This window comes from Mytilus galloprovincialis, chromosome 10 (genome assembly GCF_965363235.1).
Source record: "Mytilus galloprovincialis chromosome 10, xbMytGall1.hap1.1, whole genome shotgun sequence".
Taxonomy (NCBI): Eukaryota; Metazoa; Mollusca; class Bivalvia; order Mytilida; family Mytilidae; genus Mytilus; species Mytilus galloprovincialis.
The window spans coordinates 74,320,859-74,348,491 of record NC_134847.1 but is presented as its reverse complement, the minus strand read 5'-3'; the positions used below and the strand labels follow the sequence as shown (position 1 = coordinate 74,348,491).

Below are 27,633 nucleotides of genomic sequence, written 5' to 3'. Positions count from 1 at the left end.
GTCAATAGTTACAAACTATTTGACCACGATGAAACTATTTGACTGCAAGCGGCATTATATTTCGCGGAATTTCAAATGCAGATAGTTTTACCTATTGTATCTAGAGCTAACGTCAGTGCAGGACGTGGGCGTAGCATTTCAGAATATTTATGAAGTAAAAATTAAACAGTATGGTTGCGTTTCTGCTTTTTGTATTACGATAATTGATGTATTCCCTCCTTTTATTTTCTGTTGTCTTTTTCGATATAATAAAACACTTACTAACTGGATACTCATAGAATAGAAGATGTATTGTCCCCTCGTATACAACTATTGCCCTCGGCTACCCCTCAGGGCAATAGGCGCACCTCGGGGACAATAAACTTGTTATTCCACTAATACATAGTCAATAAGTATACAACGTAAAACAATTTTGTCGTTCAAGTATGTATATAATATAGTCTAGTGTTCTTTCAATAGGCATATCTTCTGCAGAATTATAAATAAAAGGTTTCCATTTCCTTCTTATCGCTTGTCTATAGGTGAATTGTGGATTTTTTTTCTGAAAGAGAGCCACGCCATTATGTATAAAAGAAACACAAAATGATGTCATATAGGCATAGCATTAACAAGTATGAAAGACCATAACACATTTTTTTTATAGAACAATAACACAATGGCCAGATGTTTAAGTACAGAGCTACCACATATGTATCAAAGAAACAAAAAAAAAACATACTATTTCAATGAAAAAATGCACAATTTTAAAGATATCGCTGCTGCTTACAGTACGTAAGCCAATACAGTACGTTTATGATATATGTAATGGGATGGGTTCTATGCATTCATATATATATATATCCTATTAGACATCATTGGAACGAGATCTATGAACAGTTTCAATCAATAGATAAACGTTATGTTATGTTGCCATGCTTGTCATGGTTTGTGTAATATGTTTGGTTTCTGTGCAACAAAACTTTAAATATCCAATAATAAATAGAGAATTATTTATTTTTATATTCTAAACACTATCTTAAATAAATTCATCATTAAAATTTTTCTTTAATTAATATTAACCAAGTGTAGTTTCACTTCAGAGACTATATAATTACTAATTAATATTAATATGGTAAAAACGTCCTTTTATTTATTTGTCATTGAAATATAGAAAAAAAGGTTTACTCTGTTTATTCAAATATTCAGTTAAATAATAAATTATTCGCTATGATTATACACAAACAACTTTTTTTATTGCTTTTAAAAATGTGATTTCTATTATATCATATAGATATAGGAAGATGTGGTATGAGTGCTAACGAGACAACTCTCCATCCAAGTAACACTTTATAAAAGTAAGCCATTATAGGTCAAGGTACGTATATAAATCTGATTCATCCCAACAATGATAGATTATCTAACTTGTGTTAGCAATTTTTTGTGCTTCCCTCAAAGGGATTCAAACCCCTGCATAATGTTAGTACCGCCTGCAATGTGTCCAGAAAATGAATATATCCAAATGATACATTACAATCGGATCGTAGTAAATCATTGCGTTTGTTTGAACAAAGAATTCAACGTTGGACCTTTAATCAGAATGACTGTTTTCTCAAGGTCCTCTGGGAAACGCATTGATAAAAGTTTTTGCAAACTTGTTTCTGAAACCAATATTTCAATTTTTATTTGACATTGTAGTACTTTATTGTTGTAATTTTCTCTTAAGAAATACTCAGTCTTTTTTAATACAAAAAAAAAGAAAAGAAAGAAGGTCATGTTGTCTCTTTGACACATTCTCCATTTCCATTCTCAATCTTATTTTGAATTTGAACGATCTCGAAAATATATAGCATTGGCTTTCTAAAGTTTAGATTACAAGCGCAACTGATGAAGGTTATTCAATAAACGTACGCGTCGTGTGCATATTGGAATCGGTATTTAACGGCGGTTGTATTGTCTCAATACGCTATTTGAAGTAAACTTGCTATGACCTGACTTATTTGGTGCTCAGATTTTCTAAATTGGGTTCAGAACAAATTAAAACCGACGAAAACTTATCAACTATAAGAGGAAAACAACGGAACAGGACATTTTAAGAAAAATGTTGAGTTGAACCTGTAATTCATGTCTAGCCATACCTCCTGCTTATATGTCAATCTGAATAATATGAAATAAGTTGATGTGGTATGATTGCCAATTTGACATCACAGAAATATAATGAAGTTGAACATAACATTTCAGCTTTGACATTGATGACCATATATTTGCGACGGGAATTACCAATTCAATTCTAGTAAATAAGCTTACAACAAATTAAAAAAAAGGGGGGCATGCAAAGAAATGACTGAAACAATATGTTCTGCCATTTGACAGTAAAACGAACGCTCAAGACGGGTGTGCTTTTGGCTTTTAGTGGTCTTAATACTCGATCTTCAACATCCATCCGGAGTAGAAAAATTTAAATCATAAGTCTCGTGTAGAACAGTCACTTTGAGTATCACACCAACAGCACAATATATAATTTTTTCAACAGTTCTCTTATTCCATTAGTGTTTAAAACATCTTATATAATTGTCGATCGAGACAAACAGAGTCCTTGTTATAAACAGATTTCTGTACAATTATGTAAAAAGTAAAACCACAAAAATACTGAACTCCGGGGAAAATTCGAAACAGAAAGTCCCTTATGAAATGGCAACATCAAAAGCTCAAACACATCAAACGAATGGATAGCAACTGTCATATTCCTGAATTGGAACAGGCATTTTCTTATGTAGAAAAGGGTGGATTTCATCTGATTTTATAGCTAGCTAAACCTCTCACTAGTATGACATTATAATGACTACGATGCGTAAACAAAACTAACAGACATAATAGGTAAACAAAGTTAAAAAAAAAACCGCTGTCAACATTTTGTTATAATCTTAAACTCTAAAAAGAAAGAAAAAAACTACAAATATGAAACACAAAATGGCATATAGACCAAGCATTTTATCCAAAAAGTAAAGATAAGAATACACAAATTTACCATTGTACAAAACCGCAATGACGGGTTGAATAGGTAAAGAGCCACGTCATATATGAGAAGCACAAAAAGGCATATAATAAATTTAACAACCTCATACATTGCTTTCTTTTTTTTTTTGAATTTTATTTATGTATGTTAAATCCACCCATAAACGTTTGAAAGGTTTTAAGCATTGGGACCGAATGGCCAGATCAACATGGCTATAAAGAAGAATCGCTCGTTTAACGTCAGAATGTAAACGTCACACAGGTAGTGTCATTTACTTCGAATATCATTTTCTTTATAAGATAAGTATACAATATTTTGACTATTTTCCAAATTGCAAGCCTTGAACTATTTTACCGGTCAATAGTTTCAAACTATTTGACCACGATCAAACTATTTGACTGCAAGCGGAATTATATTTCGCAGAATTTCAAATGCAGATAGTTTTACCTATTGTATCTAGAGCTAACGTCAGTGCAGGACGTGGGCGTAGCAGGTGAATTGTGGATTTTTTTTCTGAAAGAGAGCCACGCCATTATGTATAAAAGAAACACAAAATGATGTCATATAGGCATAGCATTAGCAAGTATGAAAGACCATAACACATTTTTTTTATAGAACAATAACACAATGGCCAGATGTTTAAGTACAGAGCTACCACATGTGTATCAAAGAAACAAAAAAAAACATAGTGACAAAGCGAATATGAAAGATAATGCAAACAACACAATGACGGGATGCATAAGTACAGATCCTCGTCAAATGGGTATCACCAAGAATAGACCAGACAGTAAAAGTAATATCAATAAAGACAAATAAAAGAACACTATAAAACAGGAGAGGAATATAACACGTATGAAGATGATAAACAACGTCAGTACGCAGAATCTACAAAAGAACGTATTGCCTATATCATAAACGTACTGTATTGGCTTACGTACTGTAAGCATCAGCGATATTTTTAAAATTGTGCATTTTTTCATTGAAATAGTGTCCAATTAGCAAGACTTCTTTACATCGGAATCGACTGGCCGCTCAAAAAAGGCATTTAAAATCTGCATATTTGAATATTCAGTTTTTTTAAGTCGTTTTGATTGGTATTCAGTCCTCTACAAGTATATGTAGCAATACTACATAAATATTTATGTGTTAATAATATGTACTAAATATCTGATCGGTATTCAGTCCTCTACAAGTACATGTAGCAATACTGCATAAATATTTATGTGTATCGTTGTTTGTCTTTTTCTTTTGTATCCATAATATTGTAAATTTATTAGGAATTTGAATGTGCCTTTGACATCCTTATTCTCTTTTTTGCTGTAATAAGCATTAATAATTACAATTTTGATACGATTTTTTATGCGATATTTACTATTAATATATAAATAAATAAATGTGTGGTATTTTTATATTTCATCTTAGTAAATTAATGTAAATGATTTTTTCATTAAACAATTAAATCAGTCGTTTATATTATTTTTTTTTTCGAAAACTGAAACTAATTTCGAAAGTTTTTGTATTTTTTGTATTTTTGTGTGTGTATCCATTTTCGATACTAGATTATATTGTCAATTAAAAATATAAATATACATCAATATCGTTGATTTTTCTGCAGTGAATATATAAAAAACATGTAATTCCAAAAGAATCATAATACAATAAATATAATCATTCAAATCGGATATCTGAATTTTCCAATATCTATTATTATGGTCAAAAGTGCTGTTTGTAAGTGTGGACACAGATCAGTGTGGATAGTATTTCTGGATGTATGACAGTTTTCTGACAAAATAGATCTCTATTTTTTTCGTACTCATAGGGCTCTATGACAGTGACAGCCAATCTATAACAACAAATACCAATAAGCAGTGTTTTAGCATTTTTCAATGTTCAAGACTGTCAATCATGAAGAGACACTAATTTAAATCAGTGCCGACCGTTCTATTTATTTAGCTATACATTGTTAGATATCTTATCTACGTCTTTTTAAAGCTATTAAAACAACACAGATTGCCACTTGAAAATATACTTTTTTAATAATGAAAACCTCTCAGCAAATCTTTTCTTCGTCTAACTGCTTGTATCCCTGAAAGTATTAAACACATTTAATTAAAAGATTAATTTGCAAAATGTAACGAAAAGAAAATGCAAAATGTCTCGAGTTATTGTTGTTGTCTTTTCCTTCCACTACGATTATTTGTTTATATTAAGTTTGAATGTCTGCACAATAATTGCATTTCAAAGTTTTAAATCCGAATTCTGCTATGTTCTACAGAGATGTATTCGTCCGTTAAAATATTCCTAGCCAAAATAAATTCAAAGTTTTATATTTACTAGGCTTTTTTCTAGATATAGTATTTACATTTTCACCTGCATTTATTTATATTTTCAACATAATCATTATTAAAGTCATTAACAATGCCCCCATTTTCCATCAATGTTGTTCATATATATCTACATCTAATCCTTCAGAGGATGAAAACATACTTTTACTTACACCTCAGAAAGACCTTAAACTCTCTGATTTGTTAAAAGCAAACAAAAGGCGATAATTCTTTAGACAATGTATTACACCCATGACCACTTTCTGTTTCTTTAAATTCATGTACATTTTACTCTTACTTTAACAAGGACTTCAGAATCCCCCATCTTAAATCAATATCAATAACTATGAAGTATAATTTAACTAAGGAAATAAATTAATAGCGTGTATGGTTCAATTCAATAGTACATCAATAAATGTTTACCATTGTGACTACTGGAGTGTGAAAAACCTCGTTTCACAGTATTGCTGTAAGGAGGATAAATGATCACCAATATGATATATAATTTTGACGCATGAGCAATTCAAAATCTTAGGAGCCTCTAGTTTCTACTATGTTTACAACTCAACAAATTGAATGAATGAATAATTGTGATGATTCATCAAAAAAGGCAACAGTAGTATACCGTTGTTCGAGGGTCAAAAATTGATTGAGAGAAAAAAAAAACGGATTACAAACTTGTCATCACTTGACTGCTTCCTTAAAAATACTTGCCATCTTCCTAAACGAGCAGAAAAAAATGGATCTGATGTGGTTAACCACTTTTGTATACTTATGAAATAACTCACGGTTTCTCACAAATGTAATAGTAGCCTCCATGAGTTGAATGATGTGGGTTTTCACATTTGGCATCATACCAAAATGCCTGAGTCCCGTTCAAACTTGCTTGCACACAATTTTGGGAGGTATCTCCATCTGGCTGACCTGGTCCCCAACTACTGTATGATCCTAGCGAAGAACCAGATTCTATCCAACGCCAGTGTCCTTCAATAGGGGCGTCTTTCAACCCAATCCAAAAGTGAGTATAACGGAAACCTAAAGAATATTTTAACCACTGCATGATTGTATTTCTTCGCCATATTACTTATTAGAGATATTATTTACTCTACATTTTATAAAAGGAACAATTTTGCCTTTTCCTTTTGGTTATCATATAATATTTATTTTTTAGACACTTTACTCATTGCAAAAATTAATTAAGTTACATTTTATAGAAAAGAACATATTCTTTCTTTCTATTGGGTAATTATACAACATGCACAATGCATGGTGTTTATTTTCGACAGTTAAATAATTAATGATTGCAGCTGGAACTAATTAATTAACAATATATCATTTTCCAGATTACAGATATTAACTTAATTTTGGTTGACTTTCAAACACAGGATATTTCTTTTCTCTTTTCAATCGGAAAATCATATTAAAATCGAAAACTTCTAATTACTCTTGTTAAATTGTCCCTTTTAAAATTGTTATACGATGATGACTGATGTACCCATATTTTGACTATTTATTTATTGTGTCTGTTTAGTTAACGCATCGATGTAAATATAACGGAATTTGACGAAACTGTCATCAAAGTGAGAGGGTTAGCGCTATAAAACCAGGTTTAATCCACCATTTTCTACATTTGAAAATGCCTGTACCAAGTCAGGAATATGACAGTTCTTGTCCATTCGTTTTTGATGCGTTTTGTTATTTGAAATTGCCATGTGATTATGGACTTTCCAAATTGATTTTCCTCTAAGTTCAGTATTATTGTGATTTTACTTTTCTCTCTCTAGTTTAATATATGTTTACGTGTTTCATTGTACATAGTACATCTTTTCTTTTTATTTCATCGATGCATCGAGGAAAATAGCAGTTTTAACAGAATGGGCAAAGGGAAGCTACTCTAAATTTAAATAACATTAATGATAGAAAAAGAAAATCGTCGAGAAACGTTTCCATTAAATTCCTCAATATTTTCATAAAAGCAGGATGTCTAATGACCAAAAATGCAAGTTGCTATAATTTGCATGTACCTGCACTCCGTCGTCGGATAACTTTTTTCTTATATTTGCGTCACTGAGACACCGTTAGGGTTACTTGAACTAAATCAAATTGAAATCTGTTCACGCAATGTTACAGATCAAATGTTTCTTTAAAACAAATTGAAGAAACAACACTTTCTTTGTCAATTACAATTATCTTACTCAAAATGAGTCAATGTTAACTGATAAACTTATAAGTTATACACATTTCAATTTTGGAAAAATTACACATTTATTGAAATAGATTCAGCTACTATATATGCAATCATAAATTTTGATTTTGCATTTGAAAAGGGACTTTCCGTTTGAATTTTCCTCGGAGTTAAATGAAACTGAATGATCAATAACAGTTTTTTTCTTACTTTGAAAAACGTTGAGATATTTTGATACGAAGTTCATTTTATCTTCACTGTCAATCGTTACCAGATAGGCTCCTTTTTTCTCGCATGCTGCCTGAAATAATATGACAGGAACGATTATTAATATTAAAACATTTACGTCGTAAATATTTATAAATGATATCAGAGAAAACTATATATTTGCATAGCACATTTGTGCATACCCCAATTGCATAGTACGTGCTAAATCAGCATGCCTCTCAATTTTACTTAATACACAAAATTAAGATTAATGATAAAAAAAAAAGTATTCATGAACTTAAGTCGCAGCTTTAAAATTAAAAAGTGGGCCCATACATGTATCGATTTGTTTATTTCAAATTTTGTGCATTATTATTAAACACTTTTTTTATTTGATTTTATGATATAAGGCATTTTTCACACGTAATTCGCAATAGCATAGTTGAAGTTTAAGTAAAAAAATAAACCCAAGATGAATGTATGGGGTTGAGAAATATGATCATCTTTGCACTACTGCCATTTTCAAGTGAAACCCTTATAATTTTTAGCAGCCGTTCAGGATTTATATTTAATACACATTAATATCCCGTCAGAATGAGGACTTTCAATCTAATTTCACGTAACAGGTTTATTCACTCTCTGTTTACTTGAGACCACCTGCAGAAAGTGATTGTAGGTGACGTTTTGCTAGGCAAACTTTCTGTTCTTTTCCAAAATGGCCTCATTTTGCCTTTGCAGTGACAGTCGATATTTCCTATAGTTCGTTCCAATCGACCTACTTTAATTTGCAAAATCTATCTATTCAGTATTGTATGAACTGTTTGCGCGTTTTCCTTTAGAAATAGTTTGCTATTTGACATTAATCAAACAATAATCTCTAATAATAGATGTCTAGAAACAACATGAACCGTATTACGAAAATTTGGTTTAATTACCTTACAATATTTATTATACATTTTAATTGATATATACCTCTGCTTCGTTCCAGTATAGTTGTTTGTTACTGAAATAAATGCATTTCCCTTTGTATGAGGTCCATCCAAGATCACAGGCAGTGGATAGTAGTATGGAAGCTGAAATAAAATATGTTTATAGTCTTCTAAAAAAAAGGAAATTGTTATTAATATATAAATATAAGAAGATGTGGTATGAGTGCAAATGAGACAACTCTCCATCCAAGTCGTAACGTGAAAAAGTTATATGTTTGTTTACTTTGTGTTTTTATTTCCAGGATACGAAAGGAGTTTTCTAAAGAATTAGTTGTTTTCCGAAGCTCAAAAAAATGAGTATGCATGCAAAAATATCAGACCTTTAAAGTGCAATAAAACCAATGTATCAGAAATGTCACTTAAAGGGGTTGTACAACTTTTCACAATTAGTTTTCTGTTAAAAAATACTATAACTATACAAAATAAAACATATAATCGTTTGTGAGAAACATCGTACCTGACAACAGGGTTAGGACTTGTAGCATGGACGCCATTTTGACACTTGTGAAAATAACAGCTAGTACATTTGATCTATAATCTTATCTTCATATAGTATTACATGCATCTAGTAACCTCAAGATACCAATTTCGTTGGTCCGTCGAAGGATCTATAAATTCACATATTAATATGTGACATACTTAGTTTTAGTGTTCCAAAATTAAACTTTTGTCACTCGTTCTTCACGTGAAACGTATATTTATACATATACACTGAATGTACTATAAAATTTCAGAAAAAGATAGAGAATATATATACTATATTAACCCGAATGAACGGATTATTAATACATGTAGTACGCATTTATGAAAATAGTTTTATTTCGTACATGTACCACTTAGAAAATGATACCTTGACTACAGATTATTTTTTTTTCCAAGTTACATAACTCTTAATTGTATATCTAGCTACTTCCACATTAGGAACCCTTGGTGCGATACCTTATCAAGGAAGTCATCATACGATTCGCACATGTATTTTATGGACAGGTGCTGTTCAGATGTTGCAGCAGACAAATGAACATTTCATAATTTGAAAAACTAAAATCAATAATTTTTCATAAAATTAAGGTTTCTACCGCGACCTTCATTGCCAATTTCTATATGTTAAAAGTGAAAACGGGATAAACAAATGCATAGATAAAAAAAGACAGAAAACACAAGTATCAAAATTAAAAGAAACAAGAAACGATAGTCCTTTAAGCAATACACAGACACTAAAAGATTTGCCAAAACAAATCTAATCTTTGCTAGACACACCCATCATTCGGTGATAAGTCGAATTCAATAATGTTGCATTCGTTGAAAAGAAAACTGTTTTCCATCTATGATAAGTGTAAATATGAGGCACACGTTATTTCAATCAACAGTCACAAAACTTTAAATTCTAAGTGAGATGACACCTAGATGATAGACGGTTAAATTTAAGGATGATACAAGCTTCATTTTATTTATTTTCAGAAGAACCTGCTTACCCTTCCGGAGCACCTGAGATCACCCCCAGTTTTTGGTGGGGTTCGTGTTGCTTAGTCTTCTATGTTGTGTCTTATGTACTATTATTTGTCCGTTTGTCCTTTTATTTTTAGTCATGGCGTTGTCAGTTTATTTTCAATATATGAGTTTGACTACCTCTCTGGCATCTTTCGTCCCTCTTTTATAAAGTCTGCTTCATAGCATAACATGAACAGGTTGATAAGTCGAAGATCGAAGGCGGTTCACTTGTGACACAGACACTCCATAACAGCCAATAAACTTGCGACGGAGTACATTACACTTTCGAAGGGATGGCTATGTTTTGTTCTACACAAAACTTTTACTTCAATAGCTAAATAATAAACAGCAACACTATGTCAAAAAAGTATGGCAAGAAATTGTTTTTATAAAATACATCCTTCTAACGTAATAAAAATATCAGTTAAATTTAAACACCAAGTATCCTTAATATGATAGTTACATATTACTTTTTGTTTGAATCATAGTGGGTGTTGATAAAAAATATTTATATCTGCCTTGGTCATTCCTTGTTTTTATGAAACAAACACAAACGTATGTCTTTAACTTTAAACAAACACAAACGTATGTCTTTAACTTTATAATATTGAATACACATGTTTATGTTATAATATTGCTTCTGTATTGTCATGAATTTGCATTGGTAAGGTCTTATTTACAAATAAATTGTTTACAAGACTCGGGTGCTACCAAAGGGTAAACATAGTTTTTATCTTTCCCACTAGTGGCGCTCGTTAGGTTGCTCATGGTATGTAAAACAGTTCGATGATGAGTCTCTTGTATATGTCTTGTACATGTTAATATTTTGTACAGGTTATTACTTGTACAAACTTTTTATACAAGTAATTACTTGTATGAGGCCATCATACAAGTTATTACTTGTAAAAATATAATTGTACCAGTAATTACTTGTACAATTTTGTTGAGAAAAGGATAACAACTTGTACAACACATTATCTTTGAGTTATGTTTGTTTCTTCTTTTGCTTTAAATGTTTTATTAAAAAAACTCCTTTCTTTGGTTTTGTAAGTCAAGGATTTTTTTGTCGATTGTCAGGTATTTGTTTTTCTTGTACTATTTTCTTATTTATTTATTTGTTTGTTAATTTTTGCATAGTACATGTAGATATAAAATGTACACAACATATATATAAAATAATAAAATCACAAACATACTGAACAAAACTCATCATAGATACCAGGATTGAAATTTTGTATTTTCGCCATACGCCCGTTTCGTCTACAAAAAACTCATCAGTGGTGGCTCGAATCAGAAGAAGTTAAAATGGCAAAATAAAGTACAAAGCTGAAGAGCATATGAATGTCAATTATACAACTAGCCAACGTAGTCTAAGTTCCAACTGAAGCTATAAATCCCGACATGACACAATCAATGTGAAACAAACACAAATAGTGCCAACACGACACAATGTGAAACAAACACAAATAGTGCCAACACGACACAATGTGAAACAAACACAAATAGTGCCAACACGACACAATGTGAAACAAACACAAATAGTCCCAACACGACACAATGTGAAACAAACATAACTAGTGCCAACACGACACAATGTGAAACAAACACAAATAGTGCCAACACGACACAATGTGAAACAAACATAACTAGTGCCAGCACGACACAATGTGAAACAAACACAAATAGTCCCAACACGACACAATGTGAAACAAACACAAATAGTGCCAACACGACACAATGTGAAACAAACATAACTAGTGCCAGCACGACACAATGTGAAACAAACACAAATAGTGCCAACACGACACAATGTGAAACAAACACAAATAGTGCCAACACGACACAATGTGAAACAAACACAAATAGTCCCAACACGACACAATGTGAAACAAACACAAATAGTGCCAACACGACACAATGTGAAACAAACATAACTAGTGCCAACACGACACAATGTGAAACAAACACAAATAGTGCCAACACGACACAATGTGAAACAAACACAAATAGTGCCAACACGACACAATGTGAAACAAACACAAATAGTGCCAACACGACACAATGTGAAACAAACACAAATAGTGCCAACACGACACAATGTGAAACAAACACAAATAGTGCCAACACGACACAATGTGAAACAAACACAAATAGTGCCAACACGACACAATGTGAAACAAACACAAATAGTGCCAACACGACACAATGTGAAACAAACATAACTAGTGCCAACACGACACAATGTGAAACAAACACAAATAGTGCCAACACGACACAATGTGAAACAAACACAAATAGTGCCAACACGACACAATGTGAAAAAAACATAACTAGTGCCAACACGACACAATGTGAAACAAACACAAATAGTGCCAACACGACACAATGTGAAACAAACACAAATAGTGCCAACACGACACAATGTGAAACAAACATAATTAGTGCCAACACGACACAATGTGAAACAAACACAAATAGTGCCAACACGACACAATGTGAAACAAACACAAATAGTGCCAACACGACACAATGTGAAAAAAACATAACTAGTGCCAACACGACACAATGTGAAACAAACACAAATAGTGCCAACACGACACAATGTGAAACAAACACAAATAGTGCCAACACGACACAATGTGAAACAAACACAAATAGTGCCAACACGACACAATGTGAAACAATGCAAACTTAAAAAAACAACACCCTGTTTTATCAAACAAACAATAACCACTAACGTGTAGGTTCCTAACATAGGACAGGAACATATATAATATGAAGGAATTAGTGTGCGCTAAACCCTTTGGAAGACTTTAACACTTGTGTTATCACAACATAAAACGTAGTCATCTGTGACACATATACCCGTATTTCAAAACTATCAAACAACTTGTGATGGCGTCCAAAACACTTTCGAAGAATCACCAACTTTACCACTTTGAACTCTTAGTTCAATAGCTTCCATGAAAGCAGCATCATTTAGTCAATAACATTGTGACAGAATATTCAAACTTTGAAATATTGTTTCGGTATCAATTGGTTGGGAGATATTCTTAATATTGCGGTGCTGCTATAATGCTGATACATACAAATGGCAAGTTTATAAATGGAGCCCTTTTGTCGTACAGTTGTGTTTTAACAGACCCATTTAGGAATTTATGAATGTCAATTTCTTGATATTAGTCATGATACGATGCAGCCTTAAATATAAGTGTGGTATACTTTGTTTCAAGTTGCATAGTATACAGATGTATTCAACATAGTCATCAAAAGGTGTTGGTAAGTTTTCATATTGAAGGAAGACGGAAATGTTGGAAAATTGGCAGTCCTAAACAATTAGGATTGAACTCAATCTAACCTGCCACGTGTTGACGGGCTGGTGATACGGATATTAAGACGACTCAGCCACCGAGACCCCTTTTGTTTTAGATAACGATGATAATGTTATTGACGATGGTTAACAACGTACATCTAACAGCATTTTTAATGAAAGCATTATTCAAATAGCAAAATGACTTTATCAAAAAAATCGTCAGCAGCCTGCTGTAGGAACAAACAGTTTGTCCATATCCAGAAAATAAATACCCTCTTTTTCATTGGAAGTTTATATTTTCCTTTTAGTGTTTCTTTTTCATGTCTATCATCATTGGCGTTACTGTTTTCTTGTTTAATCGTTCCTGATATAGTTGGATCCAAATAAAGCGCTGCAGAAGCACACAATTTGTCGATAATTGTTATTTTTCTTTCATCAACGTTAATACACATTACAAAACCAACCTAGTGGATGGATGTCGTTGTCCTGAATATACAGGAAATATGTTCAATAGAAAGTCGAGCAAACTATAATTAATCAATCAATTTTAGAATTAAAAAGGAAGTGAAATTTGCAAACCGCAAGGGCGGAGAAGTGACGGTGTCATCATCAGTATCTGTTTACACATCAGGTTTATTTTAAACCTTTAGCTATTTCGAATAAACAATTGCTAAAGTTCACTATACAAATTTAACATTGAATATCTCATTGATATATTAAAGGTGCTGATAAGAACATGTGAATTCTGACATGAAAAATAATGATCATTAAACAAAAATTGCAAATGGAATAATTTTGTGTGTTGAATAGGGGCGAAAAGTTTTATCCCGCACAGGTACCTCAGATTGGTTGCGTTAAAGATGCCTCAATGTCGGAAGAGAATGGAACACACGAGGCATCAAAAACCCATTATAATTCTGACCGGATGGAGGTGCGTATTAAATACAATTTTATACATCTAGTACAGTTAAACGGATGCCCTTCTTGAGCATTGTTAAATGTCGGATTGAGTAGTCCGGTGATCATATGTCTATACTCAAGTCAACTAATTGAGTTCATATGAGCAGAAATACCATTAAACAACGTTTCACACCCTCGGCACGACCTTGCCATGTACCAAATCAGCAAAACCTTGTCCTTTACCGAGTCAGGAAAATGAACTTTGTTATATTATAGTTCGTTTCTGTGTGTGTTACATTTTAATGTTGTGTTTCCCTCAGTTTTAGTTTGTAACCGGGATTTGGTTTTTGTTCTCAATCGATTTATGAATTTCGAACAGTGGTATACTACTGTTGCCTTTGTATAGCTGATGTTGTACGTTTGTATATAATAGTAGTTCTTCATTTGTACATTATGTACCGTTGATTTATAATTAAAAATGTAACTATAATAACGTGTATCCCATATTTTATTGATTTCTAGCTCAAATTGATTATCCAATAATGGATGCAGAAGGCTCCGCCCTGAAATACACAAAAAAAACAAATTATACTATTGTACGTTTATGGAACTGTGTTTTCTCGGTAAAATCGTGGTATCTTATAGTTGTTGAGGTAAAAAGTAGTCATAATTATGCTAAATTGTAACAGCTTGAATCCTAATAAATACTATCGGTTACCTTTACTTTAAATCGATGCTATCATCAAATGCAATAATTTTTCCACCAATATAAACCTATTGACTGCATATTCCGATTTTGTCAGGTTATTTTTTACCTCGACCGTACCGTGTCGATTACTTGACGAAGGTTAATTCAACTATCGGGACTTTTTTAAGTACAGTCACCATCGGTGGCATCGACCGAGCGATACGGATTTAAATTGGTGCATCAAATGCGCAGTTCAAAATTATTGCAATAGTATTTTTTTATATATATTTTTACTATAAAGGATGTAAACATTATACTAGCTATATCATTTTCTCACCTGATGACATCATTTATCCGTAGTTTTTAACTGTTTTCGTCAAAGTAGTTTCGAAAATGGAGATGGGACACAATGAAACTTTGCAGATTTGCATGGCGTAACAGGATAAGACGCCATTAGCCGTCAAAAAAATATATCATAGTGGGTTTTCATTTCATGGCAATTCGCGGCAACAACAAAAAATAATGAAAATCGGCGAAAAAAAGTTGAAAAGAAGGCTTATACTTCAGTTTTCGTCGTCAAATGTTACCCGGGACAGCCCATTATTTTCCCAAAATCCGGAATAAAATGCATAACAACATGAACAAATGCGTTTTATATTGTTTTAATGGACATAATTGAACAAGGACATTTATATCCAGTACAATAATATCTTTGTTTTACTTAAAATACGTTTTTTCTGCACCTGCAGCGCAGTTTTACCCACAAAACATACAAAAAAACGTAAACGGTACGAACATCGCGCGTAACGTCATTGATATATAAATATACATACGACTTTTCACATATATAGTTATATCCATGATGTCTGTGCCCAACGTTGTGTCCACAGCTTAGGTCTTGCCAGAATAATTCTGTCCCATTAAAATATGTACTCAAACAACTTTGGCCCAATCCACCTTGTGGGTAGCCAACTCCCCAAATTGAAAATCCGGTCATCGATACACCTGTCTCGACCCAACGCCATTGTCCTTCAATGACGTAATCAGTGCCACCTAACCAGAAATGTGGTGCTCCCCAGACTAAAAGTTGGAAAAGATCTTAGTTTAGCTTAGTAATGATTGTAAATTGTAGTATCTTGTACACATCTTATGACTTCAATTGATGTCGTTGTATCGACTTGAAATATTGGATTTTTGTAATTGCTGTTGTTAATGTTTATAGATATGGGAAGATGTGGTATGAGTGCCAATGAGACAACTCTCAATTCAATTCACAATTTATAAAAATAAACCATTATAGGTAAAGGTACGTTCATCAATACGAACAGCAAGTTATAGATGGTCCCATAAGCATAGCTAGTGTAAAACCATTCAAACGGGCAAACCAACGGTCTAATCTATATAAAAACACATTTATTTTCTGTTGTTAATGCTTGGAAAACAATCATTCAACATACATGTACCTACCGATTAAGACATTCAAAATTTCTTTAATGAATTCATGCTTTTTTGGATTGTCATCTGTTGCTAGGTAAGAATGCATGTTCCTACAGGAAGCCTACCAATATAATAAACAACATAAAATGCACCGTTATACATGCATGTAGTTACTTCGTTAATTAAAATGTTTCATCGGAGACTTCGGAGTATTGAATAAGGAGCTGATTGATTAATGATATAAACTATTTCATTACTGGCATGAATATATGGATGTGTTCTTTTTTTCAATTTGCTGTTAAAATTTCAAAATAAATTAAATTACGAACGTATCGACCTCATGCATAGCTTCGATACATTCTTAGTGTTTTGTTTTACATTTGGTTTTATCAGGTCTGTAATCTTTGTATTGGGTCGAGCCATCAAAAGAGTTTGGCTTCGATCGTTACTGTAGGAAGAGACATTACATGTCGAAATATGTATCTGGTGCAATGAAATTAGCAAATTGTATTGCTATACATAATCTCTGACTCGTTTTACCTACACATATTGGTATAAACACATATTAAGAATGCTAACCGATAAGCAATCGGGATAAACACAATGACGGTTGTTTGTCTATCAGTACGATTTTGATAGAAAATTATTGCAAACGAGCAATGTAACACATTATAACTAGTTTCAAATTTTTAATATTTCGACTTTTATATAATGTTCGGATAATTTTTTCCCCTCAATGACATACAATTGAAGGACGAAAAATTTACAAATGTTGTCCATCGGAGGAAGTGTATACCACATTAAATTTTTCTGTAAAACATTGTTTGTGTTTGGTTTTATGTTGCTGTTTTCATTTTTCACAAAAATACAATTCATTTGCAACATTTTTAAATCAAATTGGTTAGATTAAAAATGCATGTATATAAAAAAAAGTTAAGAAATGGGATAATGATTACACTTTCATAGCCAAAACACGGAACAAGAATTCGAAGCGATTTTTTAGTGTAAACTTACATATGTTCAAAAGCTACAAAAGATTTGATTGACAATGCCGATTTTCAGTAATTACTAGAAACATACATCTTGGTCTTGAAATATTTGGACTTATTAATTAGGTAATTGTAAAATAGGTTTGAAGTGGTTTGAAACTGTGTTTGCTTGTTTGTGTATTTTTTGTTTCTCATTATTCATATTTTTATATTTGAAATCATTACCTCGGCATCTACCCATGTTTTTGGAGTTTTGCTGAAATAAAGGCATTCTCCATCAAATTCTGCCCATCCTCTTGGACATGTAGCGCTGGTCAATGAGATGCCTAAAATTAGAAATAAAGCTTATCAAGTATACTCGTTATATGAATGGTACCTATCGTGGTTTAAAGAAGACAAATATATAAAATAAATACTTTCGTTTGTTTGTTTTCTGGGTGTATCAATTTCACCTATTTTACATTTGTTAGGCCGGTGTTCGATATTAGATTAATTTTAAAGTCTTTCTCTATTTAGGATCTGTGTTTAAGTCACCTAACAACATCATTGTCTCCTTTTATTTACATTCAATAGAAAATGATGGATAAAACTAGTGTCAGACAATAGTAAATGTCCCCTCAACGTGTGCACACATGATATATATATAACTCGTCTAAACATCAACCCAACAATGTTAGATCTGTAAATTTGCTTTCGCAAATTTTTGGTTCTTCCCTCGCCGGGATTCGAACCCATGCTACTGTGATATCGTGACACCAAATCGCCTGCACTGCAGCCGTCCCGCTAGACCACACGACCACCTTGGGAATGTGCCAAAGAGACAACAACCCGACCATAGAAAAAAACAACAGAAGAAGGTCACCAACAGGTCTTCAATGTAGCGAGAAATTCCCGCACCCGGAGGCGTCCTTCAGCTGGTCCCTAAACAAATATATATATGTTCCAGACCGTATGAGTATTTGGACCGTACGCGTACGGTCTGGACCGTATGCGTACTTTTTCAAAATACTCATACGGTCGGACCGTACGCGTACGGTCTGACTTATATTAAGAAGTTGGCAAAGTTAATTAGATGCATATATCAGATCAATATAGCTTAATTCTCAAATTGATATAAAAAAGTTTAATTGTAATTGAAAAAAAAACACTTTAATATTTTATAGATTTAAAAAATTCACGCTAATTGAATCTGTTAATCTCTTGTATTTAGCATGTCGATCACTCAGTAAAATAATTGAATTATGAACACTAAAATTGAAAATATTGGAAGTAAATATAATGTGGGAGGACAATTGTTTGAGAATATTTAGCAACTTTACGAAAAATGGAAATGCTAAGGAACATACACGAACTGCAAAAATGTAAATGTAAAAAATATTAGTACGTTACTTGTGGTAGCAAGTGTAACATTGGTTGAGAGTACCAAAATAAGGATCAAGATATATACAATTAAACAAATATTTAATTTCAATTGTTCATTTGTTCATTTTATCCGTGTAATTGTAATAATATTAATTAGTAAACCTAAAAATAAAGATTGTGATTAACGTTAATTTGTATAAATTTAACCCATATAATCTAATACATATATAGTCAGCTGGTTAGCTCGTACTGGACCATACGCGTATACTCATACGGTCCGACCGTACGCGTATGGTCGGACCGTACGAGTATACGTATACGGTCCGGACCGTACGCGTACGGTCCAAATACTCATATGGTCTGGAACATATATATATATATATATATATATACAACTCGTCTAAACATCAACCCAACAATGTTAGATCTGTAAATTTGCTTTCGCAAATTTTTGGTTCTTCCCTCGCCGGGATTCGAACCCATGCTACTGTGATATCGTGACACCAAATCGCCTGCACTGCAGCCGTCCCGCTAGACCACACGACCAACTGGGCTCTCTAAATAAAAGAGCTTTCGCTGGCCGTGTGTTACCTTTCCTCGTCAGTTTTAATCTAGCGGCGTACTACAGTACATGATATATAAGGCATGAAGATGTTTTTGTTACAGATCAGCTAAATTATCTATAGTAAAGGATCCTACAAAATTAATGTAATATACAGTCACAGAAAATAATTACATTAATTTTGTAGGATCCTTTACTATAGATAATTTAGCTGATCTGTAACAAAAACATCTTCATGCCTTATATATCATGTACTGTAGTACGCCGCTAGATTAAAACTGACGAGGAAAGGTAACACACGGCCAGCGAAAGCTCTTTTATTTAGAGAGCCCAGTTGGTCGTGTGGTCTAGCGGGACGGCTGCAGTGCAGGCGATTTGGTGTCACGATATCACAGTAGCATGGGTTCGAATCCCGGCGAGGGAAGAACCAAAAATTTGCGAAAGCAAATTTACAGATCTAACATTGTTGGGTTGATGTTTAGACGAGTTGTATATATATATTTATATATATATATTATGTTTAAACTTTTATAAAATGGTTCTACAGAAAAGTAATGCATATACCAATAATGTTGCATCTTGTTTTTGTTTTTTTTTATGTTGTTTTTTTTTCTATCATTTATATTTAAAGTAAAAAATAATCTACAGACTTACTAAAACATATATCTTATATATCTTTATATGTTGATACTAAAACAACACAAATGATATATATTTTCAAAACCTGTGCATTTGTTATACTAGAATATATATGTTTGAAAATCTTAATAGTCAGCTTCTCTTTGATATTACTGACATGGAATATAATTTATTTCAGTATGGAATATTGTATGTATAATACTAACAAAAACTAACAGCTGTATACACATATTATTTACTAATGTTACCAAGGCCGGGATAAGGCTCAGGAACTTGATGTTTGCGAACTAACAAATGTACAGATTTCAATAAAACATGATAAATTAAAAAAAAAAATTGTTGCATCTTAATATTGTATTCAATCTTCAAACATGATTAATCAAACAAATTTTAAGACCAATCAGTATGAATCCCGCCTGAAACGGTAGTGACCTATAATGTTACAGATCTTGCTTCACGTGATGTAATGGTTTTCATCTTTGAAGACCTCACGAAGTTCTGCAATTCTGAAGAAAAAATAAAAAGGGATTTGAAAAAGACTATCTAATGTCGGAGATGAATTTAGGTTTATGTTTAACTCGTATATATTAAATCCAATTACAGAACAGGCTTTTGAAATTATTTTTCATTTTCATTTTAATTTTGGGGTTTTCTTTTGACAAACTCGTCCTTTATATGCATGACCTATTTGCCACCAGAAGTTAAGCAGTAATCAACAAACACAATCAATGCCTTGCAAGGCATGTCTTTCCATGAGAAATAGTAAAATATTTTACTTACAAATAAATAGAAAAGCAACATAGAGCACCATTCTGGTTATTTTATGATATATATAGATAAGGAAAATACGACTAAATAACCCTTATCTTGACCTCTTTATTTCACTTACAATATCAGTTGAACATAGATATGTAAGTACGGTAACTGGTTTTAGAACCAAATTGAACTAGATAAGCAATCTTTAAGTCGTGCTGACTAAATATTCATGACGTTTGTGTGGAACCAGCTGTATTTTTAGCGTACATTGCTGATCTTCTTATGTATGTCACGTCCATTAAAGCTAAACTTGAATTGGCACTGTCATTGACATGATTGTTTCTTATCCGTCTACGTTTTCCGTTTTTGTTTTCAAATATCGAGAAACGTTGAGATCTCTTAAAACGTGTTGCACCCTATCAAACGTCCAGGCCCCTTTAAATTGTCAGGACTCTCGTACCTATATCATATATCATATCTTAATGTTGATAATTCTTTGAAAACTGGGTTGTAATAGCTAATCTGTTATTTTTTCTGTAAGATACATTTACAACTTGTATATACTTACGACAATTTAGTTATGACATATTTTATTTACAGTGTCTGTTGTTTAAGTCCGTGTGTTGCTCTCCAGTTGTCTGATAATGCAGTGAGTTCGTTTAAGAGGACAATAGAAGTATGCAAGTCCTGCTTTTCGCGCTCCCTGGTGTTAAAGAAACAAATGTCAATTCCTGTAGTAGTCGGGAAATACGCAATAGTAGGTAAAAATTTGTGAACTAATCTTTAAACCAGAGTTCTCAAATATACAGTATTAAAACCTATTTGCCGCTTTCATGGCTACATGTATGTACATCTGACCCTTTTGATTAACATGTCTGTTGGTTTTATATGTACATATGCATTAAACTTTTGACAAAATAAAAGAAACAATCAAGCAATTTAAAAAGATAGTAAAAAAAAAACCCAACTTTTTAAGCATTTCTATTTGTTAATAGATTTAAATCTAAAATAAAAATAACAAATTGAATAGCTGAATTCTCGTATCAGTAAGGGGCTCAGTCTCATTCCTCTCATTAGCGACTGTATATATCATAGAGAATTCAGCAAAATGTAAATAAAAACTCTTTAAATATTCAAATTAAAGAGAACCATAATGGTTATCGAGGATAACGGAATATGGTTACATAGAATAAGGAGGGTTGTCCTGTATAGTTGTTTGTATGATGTATAATGAATAGGTAACCACGTTCCTTTCGGAAAGGGACATTGAAACTATTGCCTTGTATAGGAAGAAGGATACGTTCTCTGCTTGTTGAAGGACTTTTGTAACTGCACGTTCACGGTTGATGTTTTTGAGAAAAGATCTTTCAATATTCAAAAATACACTCTATTTCCAATAACAGTTTAAATTTCAATACCTTTATCGTTACTAACTCAGATCACAGATATAAGGTATCTATTGTATTAATAGTCCAGTCGATTTGTGCAGATTTTTGACAAAATTGCTCAGATTGTGGTAAAAGCATAAAATTTGGCATAGTAGTAGTATATGACATGGACAACATTTTAAGCTATGGACCCAATCTGAAAATCAAAATTGGCGGAAGAGGCGGCCATTTTAAAATGGCGGCCGTTTGATCTCAATAGATTAATAACAGAAAATCATCAAAATGATACAAGAGAAGATATTGACATGAAATCTGGTTGGTAGAATAACAGTGCTGAATCCAATTGTCTCGTAGAACAAAAATTTCGGAAATATTACCCATATTGAATGGCGGCCATCTTGAATAAAAAAAATTTAAGCCAAAATATGTAGTCATTATTCGATAAAAAAAAAAATGCATTGTGGAAGATATATACAAATGCATTTGTTTGAGCTATATAAACAGGACAAAAAGATAGCCTTTTCCCCTCTTCGAGTTATTCTTCTGTTTTGTGTACAAAAGCATTAAAACGCGGACACGAAGAGGATCATAAAATGAACTATTACTCTGAAAGCAATATTCGTGCAACCGCTTGTTCGACATAGAATAACAGGAGAATTTTATTTTATACGTAGAAATAAAGCAAGAAAATATGTGTATACCTGTCGTTTATAACAGTTGAATGATTACTGGATAATTCGTTTTGTTGATATTGTTCATTTGAAACAACTTTTAAAAACCTTGATTGCAGACATAATCAATTTTATATGATACAAGTAAATTAAATGTTATAAGAACATCAACTGCTCAAATGTTCTCAATTGACGTTGAAAATATCTAACAATGAATGAAATGTATACTTACAATGTTTTGTCAAACCACACTCTGTTTATCAATTTCTATCACATTGTCCTCCACATCAACATAGAGTAGAACAACTTAATACTGCCTTTACAAATTTGCATTTCCTTAGTAACCGTGTTCACTTTGACTTCTAAGTTAAGCGCTTGCTGCAGGAAATTATTATATAGTCATATGGTATATTCATCACCATTGACAAGGACTGTTATCTGAGGACTTCATATATATTGATTTTTTGGTAGCCATCTTGAATGATGGCCATTTTGAAAACATGAATTTTCAATATATAATTATTCGCTTATCTTATTAATTCAATGTTTGCTTTCATACTTTATTTTACTAATTTATATTGGATATTCACAAAGAGGTCAGATAAGGCATGCACCTGTTTACAAAATTAAGATTAGTATCAAAATTGCTGTTACTTACACGTTTGCCTAAGTAACTAAAAACAGAAATTACGTATATATTATTAATTTATGACCGAAAGTTTTTTTAGTTTTTTTGGAAAAGTTCAAAATTGTAGATTTCGAAAACACTGGAACTAGATATACGAAAAACATAATGGGCAATTAGACTGGAAGGAATGTGTGAAACGGCAAGAGAGGACATGTAATGGTTTGCAATTACAAGCAGATACAAACAGAACAGTCATAGACATTTGAGCTGGCAATCACTCTTTCGATGCAAGCATACGAAGATGTTAGGTCTTGAATTGGTTTTCCTTTCGCTCAATTCGAACCAGTTGAATGAGGGCTATGGAACTGCAGAAGCACTCCAGAATCACAAGGCAAAATGGCACAAATTATGTCAAACAAATTTTCAGACCTCAAAATATTTCATCAGCAAAATGGAAAACATACTTCTGATGTTGAAGATTAGTTGCCAATTGAAACGAAACAATAAGTGACCAGACACTGTAAAGTGGAACTGGATCAAAAAGAACAATGACTGCAATGTATTTTTTTCTGTGGTGATGTATCTGAAGATCTCCATGATACATCGACATTTTCAAATCAACAAAAATAGGGCATGACAGTGCACTTGTACTACAAGACATTCTCCCTTAGCCAAAGTAAGAGCTGGAGATGTCAAATCACTAGTATCATGCTTAATGATTGATGAAACTTGACAACATAGCAAATAGGCAGAATAAAAGACACAGAAAGAAAGCCAGCAATTTTTATCCTTGGAGTTATGCTTTCCTAAATAATGAAATACATTGATGGCACCAATCTCCAAGCTTGCAGAACACGCCTGGAAGATCTTGGATTATCATGGAAAGAAGAACTGATACAACGCAGTTAACAAAATTGGAATGTAGCTGCCATAGGATAACTATAAGCATACAAGCAAGATAAATTAGCGCTCTTGATTTTTACATATGTAATCGTGAAGCTCTGAAACAGACCTAATAATAAAAGGGTAAAAATGAAGGCATCACTATAGCCATAGCAGGCAAAATATATATACTTGATACTAAGAATAACTTTACAGGGACACTCAATAACAGCTGTTGACACGAATCAGTTCAACAGACATAAGTTTTCTTAGTAAGAATGGCCAAACATCAGGACACAGTCCAGAAATATCGTTGAGTGGCAGACACGACTTACCATTTCTCAGCTATAATAGTTCAATTGTGCAACTCGTCGTTGAAAGGATACAACTGCAACTTATCAGTCCTCAGATAGAGAGTAAGATGTCTTAAAGATTGTGGAACTGATTCATTTGGAAAGCCTAGATATAGATTATAGTAACAAGCTTAACTCTTAAAACTATTCTAGTTACTTTGACTATGAAGAGGCCTTCATCATCCCGACTAAAAGACATGGCCTGTTTCAGAACTTCCCCGACATATTCGTTGAGAATCCAGAGAAAGACGCAACCTTTCATGTGTACTTGCATATCATCTATGGCAGCTAGTATTCAATTTTTTAGAGGTTTTGTATTAATAAATCCTTCCATGACAACTCATATTTACTAAGAACGTTTACTGTACAATTTACCAATATCATCAATTTCAAATATTAAAACAATATCTGTTCCAGAGTGTGAGCCGTCACTGTTTTCTATCAATTTGGCAGGCCTATTCCATGGATATCAGATTCTTGACTTTTTTTCTGTGTCTCGAATTCTGTCTAATTGCCCTGTCTTGTAGTTTTAACAAACATTTAGCATGATATCTGCTGCTGAAATATTAATCTCCAGCACTGAGTCTTGCTAAAAGAACAATGGTTAGTAGTTCAAGTGACAGTCACATACTCTATTGTCGATCATAATTGTCGAGGCTTAATGATGATAGTCAGATACCTCATCACAATGAAAGAAAAAAAAATCCTGCAATCATACTGTTCTTGTTAATTCATCACAACCGTGGCTGGTTATTTTACTAGTATTTTCAATCCGTGACTCATCTTAGACTTTTTTCCTGACAAAATATGTTTTGATCTTAAGCTTTGCTTTGACATGATACGCACCTTTTGCCTTGTGATTCTGGAGTGTATCTCCCATTACATGGCCTTCATCAACTTGGAACAGTTGTATGCTTACAAAAATGACTGATTACCAGCTCAAATGTCTATGTCTGCTCTTTTTGTATTTGATTGGCATTGTAAATCCTCATGTGTCCTCTCTTGGCGTTACGAAATTCTTTCCAGTCTATTTATTATTTTTTCAGCTCCATTGACTTAATAAATACGTACAATTCCTTTTCAACATACAGTGGTCATAACTTATATTGTATATACGCATTTTTTGGTGGTAAAAAAGTAACTAAGCCCTACATGCTAAACTTCAATTATAAGAATTTACGCGTATTTTTTAAATACAATTATTTGTAAACATATGCATGCCTTATTTGAGCACTTGGTGAATATATCCTATATGAATACCAACAGTCATATAAATAAATGATAAGAAAAACTAGTTGTAAATGCATATAAAACTTAGTATTAATTAAAAAAAATACATTTGAAATTTACGTTTCCAAAATGGCCACCATTCAAGATGGCCACTTAATACTTCAATAGTCATCAGTTGATTTTCTTTGTCATAGGATATACGAAAATTTATCAAAATTGGTAATGTAATATGATATATTTCATATTTTTAATAATAATTTTTATTAATTTTTTGGACATGATTTCAAAATGGCCGCCCAGAGCCGCCATTTTGATTTTCTGAATTGGGTCCATAGCTATAAATGTTAGTTAAGACATCAACTAACACTCTGCAAAATTTTATGCTTTTACCACAATCTGAGCAATTGTTTCACAAATCGACTTGACTATAAGTGATAATTTGATCCTGTCCTGAATAAGTATGATGTGTAGCAACAATCAAGTAAAGTTATGAACTCTAAAATTCCGACTGCCAGTTTGTCTGACTATCTAGTATTGTGTCGATGCATACGATTATACTAAACCAAATGTAAGCTGATCGTCAGATATAAGTTATATGCTAGGGATATGCCCTTGCTGTTTAGTTCCCAGTACACATTTAAAGGTCACATGTGCTAAGTTGTAGCTTTATTAGATTGGCATAACTTGATTTTTTCTTCAATTGAGAATGTAACCTCATCTTATATCTTCATTGAGATGTAATTAGTATTATGTTGCAACATTCAGCAGCACTTGCATATGAAGTATACATATCTCAGTTGATACGGTTGTATTTGCTATCATGACTTCACTGTAAGAAGGCTGCTACACAAGGCAAATGTTGATCTAATTATTTCAATGGATGAAATTGGAATAATTTTTTTTCGAAATTTTACGGACGCCACCATGACTTGGTTAACAAATGTCATATAAATTACCGGTGTCACACGAATGAGACCTACCAAATTACTTATCGCTGATTATATATACACGAGTAAAACGATTCGTGCCACATATGGAACCGGATCTGCTAACTATTCCAACATCGCCGCCAGTATTTTAGTGGTTATTATAAAAAAAAAAAAACGATGTGGTATGATTGCCAATGAAACAACTCTTCACAAGAAACCGAAATGACACAGAAATAAACAACTATAGGTCCCCGTATGGCCTTCAACAATGAGCAACGCCCATACCGCATAATCAGCTATAAAAGGACCCTAAATAGTAATATAAAACAATTCAAACGAGAAAAACTAACAGTCTAATTTATGAACGAAAAACAAATTTGTAACACATAAACAAACGACAACCACTGATGTACGTGTTTATGTTGCTCGGCCTTTGCTTTGCTATGCTATGTTGTATGTACTGGTTTTTTTTCTTTTCGTTTTTCATATTTTCCATTGCATCGTTACTTGTTTTCGAGTTAAAATACCGCTTTGGTATCCTCCGCCTCTTTTATACAATGCATATTAACAGCAATATTAAACCAACAACTGTGGCTATCTTACCCTCGTTGAGTTTCATGTAGGAGCGCTCACGTTTGATCCAACGTTCCAAATTATTTACCGTCTCTTCTTTTCGTGTTCCAGTCCAAAGTAAAATCACAAAAATACTGAACTCATAGGA

General features: G+C 32.6%; 2 protein-coding genes across 2 annotated transcripts; both read right to left on the bottom strand.

Annotated features, from left to right (window-relative positions):
- Positions 1 to 5,002: 5,002 nt before the first annotated feature.
- Positions 5,003 to 9,296, bottom strand: LOC143048368 (C-type lectin domain family 10 member A-like). Its single transcript, XM_076222021.1, has 5 exons — positions 9,155 to 9,296; positions 8,681 to 8,781; positions 7,712 to 7,802; positions 6,105 to 6,351; positions 5,003 to 5,078 (listed from the first exon to the last, which is right to left on the bottom strand). Exons 1-5 carry the CDS (start codon positions 9,189 to 9,191, stop codon positions 5,063 to 5,065), a joined length of 492 nt encoding a protein of 163 aa, XP_076078136.1. The 5' UTR covers positions 9,192 to 9,296; the 3' UTR covers positions 5,003 to 5,062.
- Positions 9,297 to 14,890: 5,594 nt separating this feature from the next.
- Positions 14,891 to 20,989, bottom strand: LOC143049341 (hepatic lectin-like). The gene is made up of 5 exons (XM_076223015.1): positions 20,856 to 20,989; positions 17,738 to 17,838; positions 16,554 to 16,644; positions 15,920 to 16,166; positions 14,891 to 14,961 (listed from the first exon to the last, which is right to left on the bottom strand). Exons 1-5 carry the CDS (start codon positions 20,884 to 20,886, stop codon positions 14,931 to 14,933), a joined length of 501 nt encoding a protein of 166 aa, XP_076079130.1. The 5' UTR covers positions 20,887 to 20,989; the 3' UTR covers positions 14,891 to 14,930.
- Between the last annotated feature and the right edge of the window lie 6,644 nt (positions 20,990 to 27,633).

Bases quoted from the DNA above. Each gene is read 5' to 3' on its own strand.
- LOC143049341 (XM_076223015.1), bottom strand. From the start codon at position 20,886: ATGGTGCTCTATGTTGCTTTTCTATTTATTT. The intron at 16,645-17,737 runs GTAATGATTTCA...TTATATTGGTAG, and splicing joins AAACATGGGTAGATGCCGAG to GCTTCCTGTAGGAACATGCA. The intron at 14,962-15,919 runs GTATGTATATTT...TGTGTATTTCAG, and splicing joins AACTATATATGTGAAAAGTC to GGCGGAGCCTTCTGCATCCA.
- LOC143048368 (XM_076222021.1), bottom strand. From the start codon at position 9,191: ATGGCGTCCATGCTACAAGTCCTAACCCTGTTGTCAG. The intron at 7,803-8,680 runs GTATATATCAAT...ATATTATTTCAG, and splicing joins TATACTGGAACGAAGCAGAG to GCAGCATGCGAGAAAAAAGG. The intron at 6,352-7,711 runs GTAAGAAAAAAA...AATATTCTTTAG, and splicing joins ATATCTCAACGTTTTTCAAA to GTTTCCGTTATACTCACTTT.